Below are 19658 nucleotides of genomic sequence, written 5' to 3'. Positions count from 1 at the left end.
ATTAATTAATTAAGCAATCAATCAATCAATCGATTGATTGAATTGAATTGTATAAGGAAAATCAGAAGCGACCAGAATGGGTTAATTTGAAAAAAAACAGAATATTATATAATTTTTTTTTATAAGGAAATTTGTTTGTTATTTAAAATCGTTTCGTATGTGTTTTTGGATATCCTTGTTGCTGCGAATCAAAACTATAATCAATATCATGTGTACGTATTGGACGTAATGAATCTTGTTGTTGTTGTTGTATTGGATAATCATTTCGATAAGGATGATGATGATTATGATGATGATTATGATGACGATCAATTGATTCATTATCCGATTCGGATATACTGCTACTATTATCGGATTGTTGTTGTTGCGGTTGAACATTTCTTTTTGATCTTTTTGTTGGTTGTTGTTGATTTGTTGTTGTAGGAATAAATCCTTTATTATCATGATGATGATAATCAGGATTTGATGTATTATTTGAATGTAATGTTTCATCACTTGGATATTGTTGTCGGGCTTGTTGTAATGAATATCTTGAACCTTGTAATGAATTTGGTGCTGTCCAATCGGCACGATATGGATCATAATCATCAAAATCTGTTGGTTCTTTTTCATTTACATCAGTTTTTATACAACGACATGTTAATGATGAACACATAAATAGATTCAATAATAACATAACTAATAACATTATTGCCAAACAAATACACAATGTAATAAGCCATGGAAAACGCCATTCAGTACATTCAACATCGGATTGATTTGCATCGATTAATGCTAAGTATTTAAAAAGAAGAAGAAAAAATTTCAAATTAAAATAATGAAAATTTTCTATGATTTTTTTTACCATCAGAATCGGTTGGTTCACGAATAAAAACCGATGTAGATGCTGATACATGTGAATAACCATCCAATTCATATTCACGTTTATCTGAATGAATATTTTCACAATCAGGTTCAACACAATTATCTCTACATAATAATGCATCACATTGAAAATGTACTTTTGAATCATGTGGAAATTTAAACATTTCAGCAATATATGCTTCACCAGTTGATGAATCATTATAATAAAATGGTGTTATTAGATTGGTTATAGCTGGACAACCGGATCGATCAATTAATTCAACATTATCATTTGATTTTGTAAATACAAAACAATTTTTCATACGTAATGTTGTTATACTATCTTTTGGTGAAAGTTCAGCACGTAATTTATATGATTGTCCATGTATTAATCGTACAGCACGTTGTTCAGTATTTGTATCAATAAGTTTTAAATTAACACGATAAGTACCACCACGTATATTTTGATAACCATTTTGACAGGTCAGATAGAAAAAACGATCTTCAGATAATTCTAATGATTTATGCATTCGTACAGCTAATCCAACTGAACGTTCACCCTGATTGAAATGAGAGAATGATAATAATTTTATCAATTTTATCAAGAAAAAAATGTTTACCTTAAAACGTTGAATACCACAATAAAGTTCATCATCCGGTTGTGCTAATAAACTTATTTTTAATGTTGTATTATATGAACCATCACCAATAATCATACATTGTGATTTACGATAATCACGTGTATGTGCAACACCATAAAATGGTTGTTGTGTTACAATCTGTATATACATTATACCACGATCACATCTTGCCGTTATTAATGGACTAAATTCATCCGTTATTATTTGTGGTGGTGGTGCCGGCGGTAATGGTTGTGCTATTTTTAATAAACGTTGTCCATTCTATGAAAAAAAAATTTAAAAGATCAATTATAATGTGGTAAACCAAATTTTAAAAAAAGAAAAGAAAAGAGAAACCAGCATTCGAAAAAGAAAACAAACAATCATTCAAAAATTTGTGAAAAAAAAGATGAATTTTGAAAACACGAAAAACAACAAGAAAAGAAAAACATTGTGTATTTGGCCTTCAATCAATCAATCTTAGGCGAAGATCAATGATTGTTTTTTTTGTAGCCAAAACAACATTACACACACACACAATTATTGTCGTCTTTTCTAATTCAAATCAAATTGTGAAGAAAAAAACTTTTTTCTCAAGTGGGCCACCATAAATGGCTCAATGTACACACACACACACAGACATCACACAAAATTAGCAATGATCACATTTTCAACAGCAAAAAAACCATCTGCCCATATTTGTTCATTTAAGAAGCGAAAGAAAAAACTCTTTCTTCATTGATGTTAAAAATAAAAATTCACAAACAAAAATTAATTCACTCGAGTCAAAAATAATAATGAAAAAAAAATTGATAATGAGAATCGATCATCGTTCGATCGATGATCGAAATTTAGGACAATTTTTTTTTCTCGTTTGAAATGTACATTTATTACGATCAAAGATTACGTAATTTGTTGCAAATCAATCGACCGAAAAAATGAATGAAAATTTTAAAGAAAAAAAAATTCATTAATTTTTTCTTTCTTCGAAATGACAAAATCATTTGGTTCCAGAAAAAAAACGGATGATTCGAAACGATTAATCGATTCTATCGATTTTGGGATTCGTTCATCCATTCGAATGATTCGAATGTACCAGAATTTTTTTTTTGTTTGTTTTCCAGGAAAATTAATCAAAATTTCTTTTGTTTTTTTTTTTGTTTGAATGAATGAATGAACTTACCACGGTTGTTGATGATGGAAATAATATTAACGATGATAACGTAATAAATATGTAAATTATGAAGAAAATATTTCGAAATGAATTCATTATGATTGTTGTTGTTGTTGTTATTATTCTATCGTCCATTGAAGTTTGTAAATTTGAAATTTTTTTATTTAAAATCATTATAATCTTTATATTCAATCAGAATCGATTATTTGGTCATTTGGTTGGTTTATCACAAATTTTTTTTTGTTGTTGTTATTGAAGAAAATCAAGTTCGACCACGTTTGACTAGAAATTTGATTCAAATGAACACCGCACTGCACAATGAATTTTCAAAAAAAATACCCGATGAATCAAGAATTTTCAAAGAAGAAACTTATTTCAAATTAACTTGAATATTGATTTGAAACAACCAGACAAAAATGAATGGACATTGAATCTGTCGTTGTCAATCTAAACATCCATAGCCGATGACAAACAAATGAACAAACAACGAAAAACAGTCGCCGCAATAATCAGCCAAAACGTTCTTTTTTTTCTCCCTGAACATTGAACAGGGCGCGATATCGATGAAGAAATAACTTTCTTCAAGAAGAAAGAAAAAAGAGAGAAACGAAAATTTAAGAAAAGAGCAGGATTGAATTTCAAGAAAAGAATGGCGATGCAATCTTTCTCTTCTTTTTCACTCTTTCGATGTTTAGGGAAAAAAACTTCAAGCAAAAATTCCAAGGATTCGTCGTCGTCGTCGTCGTCGTCGTCGTCGTCTTGTTGCTTGAAAGTTTTTTCTTTTCTTTCCAACAACTTTCAATTCTCAATTTCACAAACTTTCAAGCCTTCTTTTTCAAAATTTCGATTGTTTTTTTTTGCATTCATTCCCTACCGATCAAAACCAAACATCAAATTCAGAAGGAAATTTTCCGGAAATTTTTTTTTCTTCTTCTTCCAATCGAAAATGATAATTTATTTAACCCAAAAATTGATCGGAATCCATTGGACATGATCGATTGATTGAATTCAATCTTTCAATGCATCAATTTTTCATTGTTGATCCAGATAAACTATAAAGTAAAGTAAAGTAAAGTGAAAAAATGCGATTTCAAGGTAAAATTATTTAAAGGAAAAAAAACTAGAGCTACTGGTGATGGTGCTTATAAATAAATAATCAAACGAAAAAATTTTTCCTTTTTACAAAGACGCCTACGATATCCAAGATGCAAAAATAAATAAACACATCCACATACCACGCAATGGAGATTTTTTTCATTTTGGAAATTTTGTTTTTTTTCTTAAATTTTGTTTGATGGATCAATTTTTGGAACGGAATAAAATCATTTCGTGGTGGTGTTGGTAGTGGGTGTATTTATCAAGGTTTTTTTTTAAAAAATTCATCAATGGCATATGACAGGTGACGAATTGTATGATTAATAAAAAAAAATTTTTTTTGAATGACCGAAAAAAAACGACTACTGTCATCAGGATTTTTTTTTCTGTCAAAAAAAAAAAATGTACAAAGTTTAAAAGGAAAAAGAATAAAGTTCATGTTTAACATAGAAAAAATTTTTCAAAATTCAAAATTCAAAAACAAAAATTCAAAAAATTAAAGATTCAATATTTTTATGGAATAGGTAACGCCATCTGGTGTTTGTAAAAATCAAATTAAATTTTGATTTTTTCAATGAGAAAAATATTCATTTTTTTTAAAATTGTCATGAATCTTGTCTGATGATGATGATTGTGGAAAAATAATCTCATGGCTAAAATTGTTTTGATCAATTGTTCCGCCCCATATTAATCAATCTGCTGATTGATTGATTGATTAAGATGAATGATCATGATGATGTTGTTTTCATCTTGTTTTTAAACAACCAGAGAAAGAGAGAGAGGAGAAAAAGCCGACCAGTTAAAATGTCTTGAAAAAGACGCGCGTAAACAAATAAATCAATAGTCCGATTTGAATTTCGAAATCGATAAAAAGAGTGAAAAAAAAATATTCAATTCAGAAATTTTCGTTTTCAGAGAGACAGAGAAATAAAAAAAACCCGAAAGAAACAAATCAATTATCTTGTTGAAAATGTTTGATTGTTAAATTGGTTTGTCGAAAAAGAAAAAATTTGTCGAAATTCATCGATATCCGATTAATATTCGGTAAGATTCTCTAAGATCATTATGTTTTGTTTTATCATTCTTTTTTTTTGTCAATTATTTTTCTCCTTAAAGTAACGACGAATAAAACCATCGAGAAAAAAAAGAAACGTTGATTGTGTGAAATGATGAATTTTGGTGATCAATCATCATCATCATCGAAAAATCCTAGATTTGTTTCGAATAATAACAATGAAACTAATAATAATAATAAAATACAAAATGAAAACATTAATTCTTACCCCGGTTTAGTAACATTTGTACAAATTGATCAAAAACAACAACAACAGCAACAGCAACAGAATTTATCAATAACGACAATGAACAATTCAAATTTGTTAACAAATCTTCAACAGTCGCAACAATCAACAGGTCGTTTTCCATATAATGTTCATCAACGACGATCATCACAATCACAATTGATGCAACAACAACAATCAACAATAAATCCAATGGAAAATTATCAAACATTTCAACAACAAATTCAATCGAATGTATTTGGACCGATATCGAATTATCAATCGATACAATCGATTATTCCACAGCCACAACAACCACCATCGCTGCAACAACGATTTAATCAACGACAACAATTAACAAAAAGTTCACCTATGATGATGATGATGAATCCAAATAATAATCATCACCATCAGCATCATCATCATTTAATGATGGCGCAACAGCAACAGAATGATGCAATAACAACAGCAATCATTCGTCCACCACCTGGATTTGGTCCAACAACAACATCAACGTCCGGTATAAATCAATGGCAATCATCAACGAATATTGTACAACCATTATCTATGCAACAACAGATTACAAAAAATCCACATAAATGTCCGAATCTAAATCGAATGTTATCAGCTTTGGCGATGCAATTTCAACAATCACAACAAACACCACAACAACAACAAATATCGATGACGCAACGATGTCCACCAACTCTACAATCAACATCATCATCTTCGGCAAATAATAATCAACAATCTGTGATATATGATTTTGTTAATCCAAATTTTAATCCTACAAATAATAATGTCCAATTTGGTAATCAAAATTGGCCATCAATACAACAACAACCATTATCATCAATGATTGGTGGTCAACAACAACAAGGGCAACAAACACGTATCAATCAACAGATAATGATGACAAGATTGAACAATAATATTCCACAATCACATTTTTTTCAACAACATCAACGATTATCAATGTTACAACAACCAATACAACAGCCAATACAACAATGTTCATCAATAATAAATCATTATCTGGACCGTATTGATAATAATAATGATGAAATGAATGTTAATCGTTGTTCATTACAATATTCCAGCAATAATAATAATAATCTTACATTGAATCCGAATGCATTGGATTTCGTTCCCACCAATTCAAACAATAACAACAACAGTGATCGACAACAATCATCGGATTTTTTAGAAAAATTATCCGATTCACCATTTTCGTTACGGAATAATGAATCAAATATAATCGTCGATCGTCGTTGTCAAACGGATAGAATAATAACGGTGGATGAAAATTGTCCAATAGAAAAACCACGTAAACAAGTATCATTTATGAATGATCATTTATATTATTCACATTCAAATGATGATATGATTTTGAATGATTATGTAACAAAATTAATTCATGATGATGAAAAAGATTTAATTATTGATGCATCCAATGATGATGATGATGATGATGTTGGTAATAATGATCAATCGATAAATCATCAAATTGAAAGTTTGGTAATGAAAAATTCAGAATCAATATTCACTGATGATGATGATGATGATAATGAGGATTTGAATCTCAGCGATCATTCATCGGTAACTTTATTATTCAACGATAATTCGGATGATGATGATAATCACGATGCTGACCATCATAATGATGATGATGATAATGATGCTGAAAAACAATCGCCAAATATTGTTAAAATTACAGATGATTCTGATAATGATCAACAACCAAAACAACAACAGCAACAGCAAATTGTATCAACACAATCTTCGATTGATTTTGGATCGGATAGCGAGGATAATTTTATTCAACCACCATTTCGTGATCGTTGTCTTTCATTATGTTCGGCTACAACAATGATGCATCAAACAGAAACTAGTCCAAAATTAACAAATAATTTTTTATCCTGTCATCATCATCATCGACAAAATTTTCATTATCATCATGAACGTCGATCATCAATTGTAAGAATTTTGTTTTATTTATGTTTTTCAATAATAAATGTTTTTTTATTCAATAGTCATCAAATGATTCGATTTATTCGATAATATCGATACCACCATCATCATCATCATCATCAACAACAAATCGTAATCGTTCGAATACGATATCAGTAACCAGTGATTCACAATCAAAACGTTTTATAAAATTTGATCGTTATAAAACAGAATTATGTATTTATAAATCAGAAATAGGTGAATGTCCATATGGTGATCAATGTTGTTTTGCACATGGTCAAGATGAAATAAGACCTAGACCATTACATGATTGTAAAGAACGTACACAACCATGTGAATCATTTTCAAAAGATGTTTGTTATCGTGGTTCAAGTCGTTGTTGGTATTTACATCCAAAATCTGAATATAATTTTGAACGTTTAAAAAACAATCTACAACAATGGTTATTTAAACAAAAATTTCAACCAGAATTATTTAATAAATATTCATCGGATTGGTTTGAAGATGATTGGAATCCAAAATTTTCTGATCCTTCAAATTATCAATCAATAATTGATCAACCATTTACTGATGATGATAATGTTGATTTTGGTGATAAAGAACTTGATGAACATTTTGCTTTTCATCGTGATTATTATTCAATTTATAAGGAAATATTAAAATCATTATCGATGGTTGAAAAAAAATCATCACCATCATCAACAACGGATATATTATTGAAAACAGACGATCCAGTAATAATGAATAATTATAAAACCAAATATGATTATCCTTGGCCACAAGCTGGTACAAATAAATCAGATCAAACGATTCTTCATAGTTTTTATTCGGTTCCATTTAGTTCATCAACAACAACAACATCAACAACAACATTATCTGAACATCAAACAACAATCTGTGATAATTCGGAAACGGGTGAAAAAAATGATTCAGAAGAATCATTTTTATTAAATGAAATATCTCGTCTAAATATGGATTAATTCTCGAATTGAACGTGCGCATTTGTGAATTTGTGAATGATTTTAATTTTCGTAAACAAACAGCCCTCTGAAGAAGAAAAAGAGCAACAAATTCAAAAATCATATTATAAAAATCTTCTTAAACTAATAATATTCTTTTCTTATAATATTTGAAAAAAAGGATTAATTTCAATGAAAAAGAATAATGATATTGTTGAATGGAAAAAAAACTTCCATCATCATTTTTTTCTTCCATTCAATTCAAAATCTAATAAATAAAAAACTAATATTGTGATTTTATTTTTCAAAAATTTGTTTTTTATCATTTTTTACGATGAATATGATGATGTTTTTTATGTTGTTTTTTTTGATTTTTTTGTCCATGATGATGATGATCACCATGTTGTTGTTGTTGTTTTTCACGATGACGATCATGTGGATCGCCATGATGATCGCCGTGTGGATCGCCATTATGATGATGATCATGATGTGGTTTTGGTTTATCACCCTTAAAATGTTGTCTATCACCACTAATTCTATTCATTATAATTTTTAAACGTTTTAAATGAAAACGTTTACGATCAATATTTTGTTGTTCTGGACTTTTATGTTGATGTTTATGATGATGTTCATGATGATGATGATTTGGTGGTGGTGGTGGTGGATAATCATATGGACAACAACCAGTTATACAAGCAATACAAAGACTAATTAATATAAAATAAATTAATAATATATACCAAATATAATCTTCATTTAAAAATAATAATATCGATGAATATGATTGTAATGGACAAATAATATAATGATCAATTGAAATTTTTATCGATAAATCTGGTTCTTGTTTTTTCATTTGTTCTTGTTGTCCATATGGGAATATTAATATAGAATAATCGGCAACACACCAAACATGTACGAATGATCGATGTACATAACCGAATGGTATATGTCCGGAACAAAATTTTGTTGAATTTATTTTATGATCATGGTCATGATCATCATTATCATGGTCATGGTCATGGTCTTGGTCATGATCGTAGTCATGGTCATGATCCTGGTCCTGATCCCTGTCCTTTTCACTTAATTCCATAATCGATTTTGACATTTGTGTATATATTTCAATAACCCATTCAATAAAAATTGAATCCGGTTTTGATGATGTTGGTCTACGATTAAATAAATTTTCTTCCGGTGATTGTTCGATTAATTTTGTAAATGAAATCGATATCATATCGATAACCAAAATAAGTTGCTGTTGTTTTTCATTAAATGTAAATGATGGTGTTGGTGATTCTCGTTGTTGATCATCACCAGAATCCTGATAATCATTATAATCATCTTCACCAAATATACAATCAAGTTCAAGTATACCACGAAATGATCGATTTCGTACAATATTACGACCACGACGACGATTTTTACTATTACTACCAATACTACGACGATTTCTACTTTTACTACCACCACCAATACTACGACGATTTCTTCTATTACGTCTCCTACCAGGTGGACAATCTGTTGTTGAAACATAAATATTTTTTGATTTTTTTTCCAAAATTTTCTTTATCATTTCTTCATTCAAATGAAATATTAGATAACCTTTTTTCGATGAATCATTTGGAATTGTTGTTGTTGTTTGGGTTGTTGTTGTTGTTGTTGTTAATGTTTCAGTTGATGGATTATATGCATCCGTAATACAATTCATTGGCGGTAAATTTGTATTAATTAAATAACGATATTTTTTCATTCGTTTACGTATTACACTAATACTTGTTGTAACATTAATACGAAAACGATAAACTAATAATTGATCGTTTGGTTTGAAAACATTTTCCAATTTTAATTGATTAATTTTACTTAATTTTGTTCCATCAATACGATATCTAGTATCATCATACCATTTTTCTGTTGAAATTAATTTATTTAGATAAATATAACACCAATGTATTGTTTTACTTTTGGTTTGTTCACATATACGAAATTCCGTTTCAAATATATAAAGCGTATCATTCAATATTAAATGTAAATGATAATATTCTTTTGTTTTAGTTGTTTTATCATGATATAATAATAATAATTTTAATGAACTATATTTTAGATTTTCTCTCGTTGAAAAGCAGCTGTAAAACTTTTTTTAAAAAACAAAACAAAGAAATTGTAATTAGAAAAAAGTGGAGATTTTCAATCAAACAAATACCTTTTTGTTGACATACGATGATAAATTCCAGAATATCAACGGTATGATAAACAACAATACGATTAATACACAGCAATTTTTCGTACACATCTTTTTTTTTTTTTTTTGGTTCAAATAATAATTTTCGATCAATAAATTAAAAATACAAGAAAAATAACGATAAAATTCTTTCGAATTTTATACCGATTGGAAAACCAAATCGAATTTCTCGAATTTTAACCAAACAATCAAATGATTTGAATATTTTACTGAAAAACATTTGGTCAACTGAATTTCGTTTTTTTTGGTGAAAATTTTGTTTTTTGGTGTGTGAAAAAAATGGCAACAAAAATTTCAATATCCGTTATTCGTATGGTGATAATGATGATTTTGACCATCATTGATCGTACCGCAACAACGAATCCAATTCAATTACCCGATTCAGATCAATGTAAACAATTAGATCGTTATGGTCATATTGAATTAATATTAGATATGGGTTCGAATTTTGGATTCAGTATATTTATCCATTATGATCATGATAATAATAATGATAATGATGGTAACAAATCAAACACATGTAACTATACATGTATAAATAGTTTTACAGGAAATTTTCGTCCAATACAATCAAATGATAAATCATTACAAATTTGTCAACAAACAAGTGAAGAATTATGTCAACATTTTAATGAATCAAATATTTTTATCAATAATGTTCGTATGATATTTATATTGAATAAAACATTTTATTATTTTTTATTTAATGATAAAAGTAAGTTGATTTGTAATTTGTAATTTGTAATTGATTTTCGAGTTTTTCCTGTATAATAATATTCTCTGGATTCATTCATTCATTCATTCTTTTTTTTCCTCACAGAATTATATTCATACACTGTTGATCATTTACCAATAACATTCAATAATGAATTTAAAGATTTTAAAAATATTTCAAAATGGTTTGGAAAAAATCTAAATGATTATCATATAAAGGTAAATATTCGAAAGATTTTGTGGTTGTGTTTTCTCATTTCTCTTTCTTTCCTTCGTTATAAAACAGACATCAATGTTAATACCGATGAAACAAGAAAAATCCAATTCATCATTCATCGTTTGGACATTAAAAGAAACAATTGATTTTGAAGTTCTATTTGAAAATCATTTGAATAATGATAATAATCAACAACCAAAACAACAACAACAACCAAAACAATTTGCACAAATCAATAAAACAGATATCGATTATGATCGAATCAGACAAATCTATCTGATTAAACAACAAATTTCAAATAGATTAAATAATTTTGATTTAATATTATTTCAACAACAATCATATTCAACAATTAGATTTTGTCGTGATTGTAAAAAATCTAAAATGTATCCACCATTATCAACATTGGTAATTATTCATTTCATTCATTTCATTTTCATTTCTAAAGAAAAACTAATTCAAATTCATTTTTTTCCCTCGCAAATGATAGCCAATGAAAACAATATTCAATTGTCCAATAAATATTTGTTTTTGGCCATTAATCGATTCAATTGTTTATTCGGAATCAAAAAATTGTTATTATTTTTTTCAAGGTCGTTATTTATTTACATATAATGTTTCAAATAATCAACTAAAGATGTCGCAAAATCCATTTAAATTTAATGTACAAATTATACAGAATTTAATTTATGGTGAAACTGGTGATGAAATATTTTTAATTATCTATATGGATAAATATGATAATAATCAATTTTATATGTATGAATATAGTATAACACATGGTATTTATAGTAAATCGGATAAAGTGAATATAAAATTATCCATTGAACAACAAGAAGAAAAAAATTTCCGTCTAATTACCGGCCTAATTGATTATAATGAACATTTATTAATAATAATAATCGAAATTGATAATAAATATTGTTGGAAAATATTTTATTTTGATAATGGTGGTCGTCTTTTTATTGAAAAACAATCATATTGGACAACATTACCAATAACATCAATGTTTATAAATAAATATATACATTTATTGATTGGTAGTCAAATATTTATATTAAAAACAACAAAATTATCTGAATTTATTCAAAATCAAAATTCAATTTATCAATTCGATTGTATACGTTTAGATTTTGTACATTATATAAATTGTTGGAAAGATTCAAAACTTGATGATAAAATTGAAATAATGTCTAAACATCGTTTACGTATGTTTGAATGGTTTAAATATTATGTTAATAGTGATGATGATACAATAATAACATCGAATGATAAAAATTTTATAAAAAAATGTCGTCTTATAACTAAAAATGATCAAAAAAATTATCGTTTATCAACAAAAAAAGGTTTAGAACAATTAAATTTTCAAAAAGATGGTATTATTATTGATTATAAATCATTAAAGGATGATAAAAAAATAACTGATAAAATTATTGATGATTATAATAAATCATCGATGATAAAAAATAATGATCAAGAAATTTATTTTCCAATCTATCGTTTTGTTTCATTTGGTATGATAATAACATTAATATTATGTACTGTTTATATTTGTTTCTATATTAATCATTTGGTATGGATAACATTAAAAAAATGTTATAGATTTTTTTGCTGTAAAGGTAATCTATTTGAACAAGAACAAAAATTATTAAAAATACAACAACAACAACAAATGATGCAAATGCATGCTATGCAACAACATTGGAAAGAAATGTTAATTATGAAACAATTTGATGAAATTTTAAAAAAATCACGTGTTATGTCTATAAATAAGAATAAAAAACGTCCAAAATCCTCATTAACACCACTACCACCACCACCACTATCATCACCATCAACAACAACCGAAAAAATCATATTAAAATCAACAATAACCGAACCTTTTACAATTAAAAATAACTACGATTACAATAAAAATAATAACAACGATGATAATAGAAATTATCAAAAATCTGAATTTGAATATTCAAAATCATCATTAAGTGGATTAACCATTACAAATAATCAGAATCAGAATAATAATCGAAAATCTGTAACAGAATCATCAATATCTACCAGAATGCCAAAAAGAACAAAAAAAGAAAAAAGAAAAAAAGGAGGTGGTGGAAGAAGAACTTCTCCTTTTCGTAGAAATAATCGAAAATCAAAAACAGAATTTGAAACAAAATCAATATCGACAAAATTAAAAGGTAGAAGAAAAAAATTAAGTGGTGGAAGAGAAAATTCACGTAAAAGAAATTATCGAAAACAATTGGAAACAACAGAAAATGATTTTGATTCAACATCCGAATCAAAATCTTAAAATCAACAACCAAATGGTTATCAAAAATAGGCGAAAGCAAAGAAACTTTTTTGATTTATAATCCAGATCAATCACCAAACAAACAAACACACAAATCATCAACTTTTTTGTTTTAAAACATTGAATTTTTGAATTTTTTTTCTTTCTCAAAACAAAACAAAAAATAAAAATAAACACTTTCTTGACACACGAATGTAGTCGAATGCAGTTTTGTTTTGTGTGTGTGTTTAGGTTACTTCGAAAAGAATTTATAAACAAAAAATTCTTTTCTTTTGAAAAATTCTTCAATTTTTGTTTCTTTCAGCATGTGTTGTTTCCAAAACTAAACAAATTTTTTTTCTGTTTGGTTTGTTTCTCCAGTCAAGTTCATTATCAAACATCTCTCAATCGAACAACAACAACAAAAAATATTAACATTGAATTTTGTTTGACCAGACAATCAAAAACATGTTTTTAAAAACAGATTCTGAAAAATGTAAAAATCTAAACAAATCACAGATCATCGATCAAATGTATCAGCAAATTTGACCATATGCATGCATGTTTTTTTGGTGTTGGGATCTATTTTTTCTGTTTTTCTGGTAACAAGATTATTTGGGTGGTCGAATCTCAATTTGATGTTTAACCCACTTTTCTTGGTTGTTGTGTTTTCTCAATTTTCTTCAATATCTCAACAACAAGAGAAAAATGAAAATCTATTCTGTTGTTGATTTTTTGCTTGTAAACAAACATTCGATGACAAATTAATTTTCTCTTTGTTGCAAATGGAAAAAAAACACTGATTGATAATGTCCATGAAATCTATTATCATATTCCAAGCCAGAAAATGAAATTGATGATGATGATAACAACAAATGATGATAATTAGGAAATGGGTGGAAGATTTGTTGTTATTTTGGTTGTGATTGGAATAATAAATAAATGAATGGCAAATCATCATCATGATATGTATGTGATATGTGGTTTGTACTGATGTGTTATTTATATTTTTGGCGGCCATTCATGCATCAATAATCACATGGGTATTCAGAAAAAAGAAATTCATCTTCTCAATGTTACAATGTTTCCGGTTACAAATTTATTTATGTTTTTTAATGAATAAAAATTAATTTTCATTTTCGCATCGGTTTCCGGCTGTTGTTGTTGTGGATTACCATCATCAATGATAATTAACGTTATTAAAAAATCCTCAGTATTCGTACATAAAGATGTCATGTAAAAAAGAGACAAAAATTGACCAAAAAATTAATCAAATAAATTGAATTGGAAAGAAAGAAAAAAATTTTCATATTTTTCATATGTGAAACACATTTGAAATGGAAACGAAAAACCAAAATAAGAAATGAAAAAACATTTGGATTGCGTGCCATTTGTAATCAAATAGATTTCATCCAAGGGGTATCATTATTATTATTATGCAACTCTGGCTCTGAATGACTCAATGTGAGAAAATTTAGTCAACTTCATGAAAGAAAAATATTTTTGCCGAAAAGTTTCCAGAAAAAAACTACAAAAATCTAATTTCGAGGCCATTTACCTTCCCCACACTTATCTTCAGCATCTGATCAACACTGATCAACAAACAAACAAACAACCGAAAAAACCCCAAAATATATCGATCCAAATCCCATAAATTGTTTGGTTGGTTGGTTGTTTGTCATTTTGGTTTTGTTTGGTTGATTATAATTTTTTCATTTTGGACGAATACAATTTTCATCGAAAATTTTGGGGGGAGATTTCCTTCTCTCATTTTATATGTTTTTTCCTGAGGTTTTTTTATTATTATTATTCCGTTATGGATATATAAACACACGTGCCACATTTTGATAATTTACTTCAAATGAATGAATGAATGTTTCTATAGTAACAACAAAATTTTCATTTCCACATGATAATCGCACATCGCATTTTCGTGATCATCATAAAAATTTTATTTCAGTTTCGGCTTCGGTTTTCGATTGATAATCAACAAGGATCAAAAGAATCTTTCTTTGGAAAAATTCTTTTTATTGGGCCATAAAACAGCAGAAAATATAATTACATAATGTTATGTTGGGTGAACCGAAGAGAATGGAGAAAACATTCTTGCATTTCATAAAACCTAAACTGGAAATTACAAGGAATTATTGATAATAATAATAATAATAAATGATAAAAAATTCATTTTTTCCAATAGGAGAAACAAAAACCGGGAAAGTTTACATAACTTTTTTTTAGTTACAATTTTGATTAAGTTGTCAATAATTTTGTTTCGTTTTTCGCAAAAATCTACAGCCGAAATTCTTCACATCATAGGATTAACGATAAACAAGATTTACGTTCTCCAAGCTTGTAATCTTCTTCTTCTTGTTGTTGTTGTTGTTTTCTTCTTTATTCAACAACAAAATTATTGCCACTGTATTACGCCAGAAGAAAATTGCCTTTTCAATGATACTACACACCCAAACAGCCAAAAGAAACTATCTTAAGAAAAACAATTTTGCTTCTCTTTCTTCTTACGCAAGATATCAAATGACATAACATTTCTGACATAATCTATTTGCAAAAACAAAAATTATTTTTCTTCAAAATGATGATTATGATGATGATGATGAGAATGAACATTGTCTTTGCAAAAAAAAGAGTGTCCAAAACAAGAGATTTATACATCCATCGTTAATGACAAACGATAATGATCATTATCATCACCATTAATGATGGTGGTGGTGATTATTATTAAGTTACAAAAGTAAAGAACCAAACAACAACAAGTGTAAAAATAACACAACTAAATCTGCAGGGGGAGAATGTTGGATAAGAAAAATTTTATTGAAAAATTTAATTTTTTTAAAAAAAGCAGCAGAAAAAACTTTTAAAATGTCACAAAGTATATATGGGGCCTGTGTCGCATAACTGATGGGTTTTTTTCCTTCATACGGTCAAAAGTCAATGATGCTTGATGCTCGATGCTCAAAAAGTATTTTTTATTTTTTTCAAAAACCATTTTTGTTTACGGGGTGAATGTCAATGTCATCCAAAATGTAATGAAATGGAATCGAGAGACTGCAATGATGTATTGCTCCATTATTTTGCATCATCAACAACAACGTGGCAATCGATGAATCATCCATCCATCATTTCACTGTCATTCGATGATGTTTGGTGAATGGTGATTATCGTTTGCGCAATATGCATTTAAAAAGGTTTTTTCGTCAAGAATTTCAAGTAATTTTCTTCTTTTGTTGTTGTTGATGGGAAAAGATAAAAGCTCGGAGGAAAAAAATTTGTCATTTGTTAAAAGTGGAAAAAGATTTGTAACAAATTTATATAACCAGGATGATGATAATGGTGATGGAGATGGAGATGGTGATAACAAACATCGACCGAGAAAAGAGAAAAAAGGTATTTTTCTCATTTACAGATTATAATGACAGTGATGATGATGATCACGTGTTAAAGATTAACTTGAGTATTTAAAAAAACAAAATCGATCAATGTCGTCGAAATAGTCCACATTTGGACTAATTTTTTTCCGCCGGATAAACTGGGAACTTTTTTTCGAGAATTTCTGAAAAATTTCCGAAAAAAGTTTCTAAAAATAAAAAATTTTGTTTTTCTCTAAAAAATGGAAACCAATTGAAATTTTCAATTGAATTTTTAATGTTTAGTTCACGATCATCATCATCATCAAGTTTATCTTTTGAAGAACAACAACTTTCGGATAACATCCATTATATTTTTCTGGAAAAAAAATTCGTGAAAATCATTTCTTCAACAACAAAAAAAAGACAATGAAAATGGATGCATTTCAATTGAAAACACGAAATAAAATAACAATAGAAAACATCTGGTCAAAAACCAAAACTGACAATCTATATTGGTCAACAACGATGAGAAGAAAAAAGTCATCAACACAAACGATAATGGCAATGTGTGTGTGTTTGATTGACTGAATGACTGAATGAATGAATTTAATGATCACTTCGAAACACACCTGATAACGATGATAACGATGATAATCTTACCTTGTTGTTGTTGTTCCAAATATTTGATAGTGATGATGAGAAAAAATTGAGTTATTAAATTTTGTGAGGAATTTTTTTGGAGATGTAAGTCGAAATAGCCATCGCCATTACCTCTCATTTTGATCGATCGATTGATTGATTGATTGACCCCTTTTTTTTCTTCGTTATTGAACTTTGACATGAAAATTATTCTGACCAAAGGAGAAAATCTTTTTTTCTCCAAAAAAACGATAATGATGATGGGAATTTTGCCAAGAAAGACAGACACACAAAAAAAAGTAAGGAGAATACTCTCCAAAATTGAAGGTTTTTTCCTTCAATTTTGCGCAGTGTTTACCAACTTTGAAGAGTGTTAGCCAAATTTGGAGAGCATTGTGGAGAGCACTGTTCAACGTTGGTAAGCATTGCTCAAAATTGGAGAGTGCTCTCCAATCAATACTCTCCAATTTTGAATAACATTCTTCAACGTTGGTTAACACTATTCAAAATTGAAAAGTGAAAACAATCGAATGATGGAATTCGGTAATTCTGCTAAAAAAATGTATCCGACAGTGATTCCGATGAGATTTTATCACGAAAATTAATTAGAATTGATGCTAATGATAAAAATGTAAATTTTTTGGTTATAATCGATAATTGGAATGGAATCTTTGATATGTAACAAGTTGTCAAACATATCTCCTAATTCACTCTTGGTTCTTTTTGGAATTGAAAATATTTTTATTATGTGGTCCATCGATTCAAAAGGATTCATCATCTCTAAAATACATCAATTCACAAGTTGGAAAAAATGATAATTAAATTAATTTTTGTCAATGTTAAGTCTATGGAAAATAATAATGCATTCTTTTTTTCAAAAAATTCTAAAGTTCGACAAAGATCTTTTGCGCATATTCAAATGCTAACTATTTTCTATATATTTTTCTTTCGTCCAATCAGAATGCAAGTTTCAAAAGTTCTATTCAACGGTCGTCAAAATCGTTTGTCCTCGTCATTCTATTTCGAACTTTTCTTGGTGACGGTTGTTTTTTCGAACGTTTTTTTCAGGTTGATTTTATAAGTTATTTTTTCCATTTTAATCATTAATTTTGGTTCAAATTTTTGGAACAACCACTCGTATTGATTAAAGATTATCTTTGTTTATGCTTTTATTTGCTTCAGATTAAAAATTGGCTACCAAATTGATGAAAATTGTTTGGACGAGTTGTGATGCAATTGACGAAAAATGATCAGTTTCTCGATGTCATTTATTCAAGTTTGTAATTATCAAATGATATTTCATTTTAAATAAATTTTCATTTAATCACATCTTTTCCAGTTTATTTTTTCAGTTTCATTATGGTGCTAATTAACATTTCCAGTAAATTAATAAAGGTAATATTACCATTTTGAGTAACATGAAAATGACAATTTTTCTTCGTCTTAGCATATCATTCGACATGGCAAAAGACTGGATAATTGGTAAGAAAAATACATGGTCCAAAATAAAACTACTGATTGGATCGATGGACTTCAAATAAGGTAACTTCAAAGTAACTTTACAATCTAATCCATAATTCTTCCACTTTAGTTCAAAATTTTGCTAATGAATGTCGAAACAATATTCGAATGATTATCATGTTCCCGATCGATTTGGCGATTCCATTGTTCATCGGCATCTGATTCAAGAATAGTTTGACAATGTTAAACAATAGGCTAGGCTAGGTTAGATTAGAATTAGGAAACATGGTCTGAGCTATTTCCTATTGAATTCGATGCCTGATGAGACTTTAGAACCAAAAAACGATCGAAAATTATGATATCATTCGAATATTTTCAAACTGGAATGGATACTTGCAGTTAATGATGGTAAGTTGTTGAATCCAATGATCGAAACTATCAACTAATATTCTTTTAAATTCAAGATCACCGCTGAGAATGATGGGATTCAAATATTCAAATTCATGGATCAAATATGGACATTGAGTTTTGAAACATGAATCGGATCGCTGGACATCGAATATTCAATTTTGGATCGATTTGGAACTGGACAAGAATGGATCAACGTGGGATGTTAAATATTAATGATTTTTATGATTCAAATTTTTTAATTATCAATAAAATTATAATTAAATTTAAATTTATGTGTAATTAAATTAATATGGGGGCCATTGCAATAAAGGGGGAGAACCTGCAACAATCGATTATTCGCTGCATGCGATTGTTGGTTTTCAATTTTGGAGAATGCTCTCCAAAATTGAAAA

General features: G+C 28.1%; 4 protein-coding genes and 1 long non-coding RNA gene across 12 annotated transcripts; 3 read left to right on the top strand and 2 right to left on the bottom strand.

Annotated features, from left to right (window-relative positions):
* Positions 1-40: 40 nt before the first annotated feature.
* On the bottom strand, positions 41-4006 carry LOC113791176 (uncharacterized). Of its 4 annotated transcripts, none has more exons than XM_075824203.1 (4): positions 3873-4006; positions 1464-1745; positions 845-1403; positions 41-774 (listed from the first exon to the last, which is right to left on the bottom strand). In XM_075824203.1, the coding sequence occupies exons 2-4, from the start codon at positions 1632-1634 to the stop codon at positions 143-145; spliced, it is 1362 nt and encodes a 453-aa protein (XP_075680318.1). In that variant the 5' UTR covers positions 1635-1745; positions 3873-4006; the 3' UTR covers positions 41-142. The 4 variants fall into 4 exon arrangements, with proteins under 4 accessions (XP_075680318.1, XP_027196715.2, XP_075680319.1 ...); XM_027340914.2 differs by lacking the exon at positions 3873-4006 and adding an exon at positions 2647-3192; XM_075824204.1 differs by lacking the exon at positions 3873-4006 and adding an exon at positions 2002-2107.
* A 477-nt stretch (positions 4007-4483) lies between these two features.
* On the top strand, positions 4484-8186 carry LOC113791167 (uncharacterized). Its single transcript, XM_027340904.2, has 3 exons — positions 4484-4776; positions 4849-6989; positions 7046-8186. The coding sequence occupies exons 2-3, from the start codon at positions 4899-4901 to the stop codon at positions 7961-7963; spliced, it is 3009 nt and encodes a 1002-aa protein (XP_027196705.2). The 5' UTR covers positions 4484-4776; positions 4849-4898; the 3' UTR covers positions 7964-8186.
* A 32-nt stretch (positions 8187-8218) lies between these two features.
* Positions 8219-10285, bottom strand: LOC113791141 (uncharacterized). The gene is made up of 2 exons (XM_075824201.1): positions 10140-10285; positions 8219-10070 (listed from the first exon to the last, which is right to left on the bottom strand). Exons 1-2 carry the CDS (start codon positions 10227-10229, stop codon positions 8265-8267), a joined length of 1896 nt encoding a protein of 631 aa, XP_075680316.1. The 5' UTR covers positions 10230-10285; the 3' UTR covers positions 8219-8264.
* A 129-nt stretch (positions 10286-10414) lies between these two features.
* On the top strand, positions 10415-13604 carry LOC142646107 (uncharacterized). 2 transcript variants are annotated; one of them, XM_075824200.1, is made up of 5 exons: positions 10415-10893; positions 10999-11111; positions 11179-11517; positions 11600-12623; positions 12712-12891. In XM_075824200.1, the coding sequence occupies exons 1-5, from the start codon at positions 10458-10460 to the stop codon at positions 12759-12761; spliced, it is 1962 nt and encodes a 653-aa protein (XP_075680315.1). In that variant the 5' UTR covers positions 10415-10457; the 3' UTR covers positions 12762-12891. The 2 variants fall into 2 exon arrangements, with proteins under 2 accessions (XP_075680315.1, XP_075680314.1); XM_075824199.1 differs by having other exon boundaries at positions 11600-13604.
* A 4610-nt stretch (positions 13605-18214) lies between these two features.
* LOC142646109 (uncharacterized) lies at positions 18215-19534 on the top strand. 4 transcript variants are annotated; one of them, XR_012847102.1, is made up of 7 exons: positions 18215-18232; positions 18355-18462; positions 18577-18670; positions 18734-18789; positions 18842-18936; positions 18986-19263; positions 19320-19534. It is a non-coding gene; the product is annotated as an uncharacterized LOC142646109 (long non-coding RNA). The 4 variants fall into 4 exon arrangements; XR_012847100.1 differs by having other exon boundaries at positions 18577-18674; XR_012847103.1 differs by having other exon boundaries at positions 18218-18232; positions 18545-18670.
* Positions 19535-19658: the final 124 nt, after the last annotated feature.

Source organism: Dermatophagoides pteronyssinus, unplaced genomic scaffold (genome assembly GCF_027571235.1).
Source record: "Dermatophagoides pteronyssinus isolate colony J.1.1.1.1 unplaced genomic scaffold, Derpt_VIB-CSIC_2022.12 sq0054, whole genome shotgun sequence".
Taxonomy (NCBI): Eukaryota; Metazoa; Arthropoda; class Arachnida; order Sarcoptiformes; family Pyroglyphidae; genus Dermatophagoides; species Dermatophagoides pteronyssinus.
Note: the sequence above shows the minus strand (reverse complement) of the source record. Positions and strands in the feature narration are given on the sequence as shown.

Coding starts and splice junctions, on each gene's coding strand:
- LOC142646107 (XM_075824199.1), top strand. CDS start 10,458: ATGGCAACAAAAATTTCAATATCCGTTATTCGTATGGTGATAATGATG. Junction 10,894..10,998: donor TTTTTTATTTAATGATAAAA/GTAAGTTGATTT, acceptor TTTTCCTCACAG/AATTATATTCATACACTGTT. Junction 11,518..11,599: donor ATCCACCATTATCAACATTG/GTAATTATTCAT, acceptor CGCAAATGATAG/CCAATGAAAACAATATTCAA.
- LOC113791176 (XM_027340914.2), bottom strand. CDS start 2,811: ATGATTTTAAATAAAAAAATTTCAAATTTACAAACTTCAATGGACGAT. Junction 1,746..2,646: donor TTCCATCATCAACAACCGTG/GTAAGTTCATTC, acceptor TTTTTTTCATAG/AATGGACAACGTTTATTAAA. Junction 1,404..1,463: donor GTGGTATTCAACGTTTTAAG/GTAAACATTTTT, acceptor CATTTCAATCAG/GGTGAACGTTCAGTTGGATT.
- LOC113791141 (XM_075824201.1), bottom strand. CDS start 10,229: ATGTGTACGAAAAATTGCTGTGTATTAATCGTATTGTTGTTTATCATA. Junction 10,071..10,139: donor CATCGTATGTCAACAAAAAG/GTATTTGTTTGA, acceptor TTTTAAAAAAAG/TTTTACAGCTGCTTTTCAAC.
- LOC113791167 (XM_027340904.2), top strand. CDS start 4,899: ATGATGAATTTTGGTGATCAATCATCATCATCATCGAAAAATCCTAGA. Junction 6,990..7,045: donor ATGAACGTCGATCATCAATT/GTAAGAATTTTG, acceptor TTTATTCAATAG/TCATCAAATGATTCGATTTA.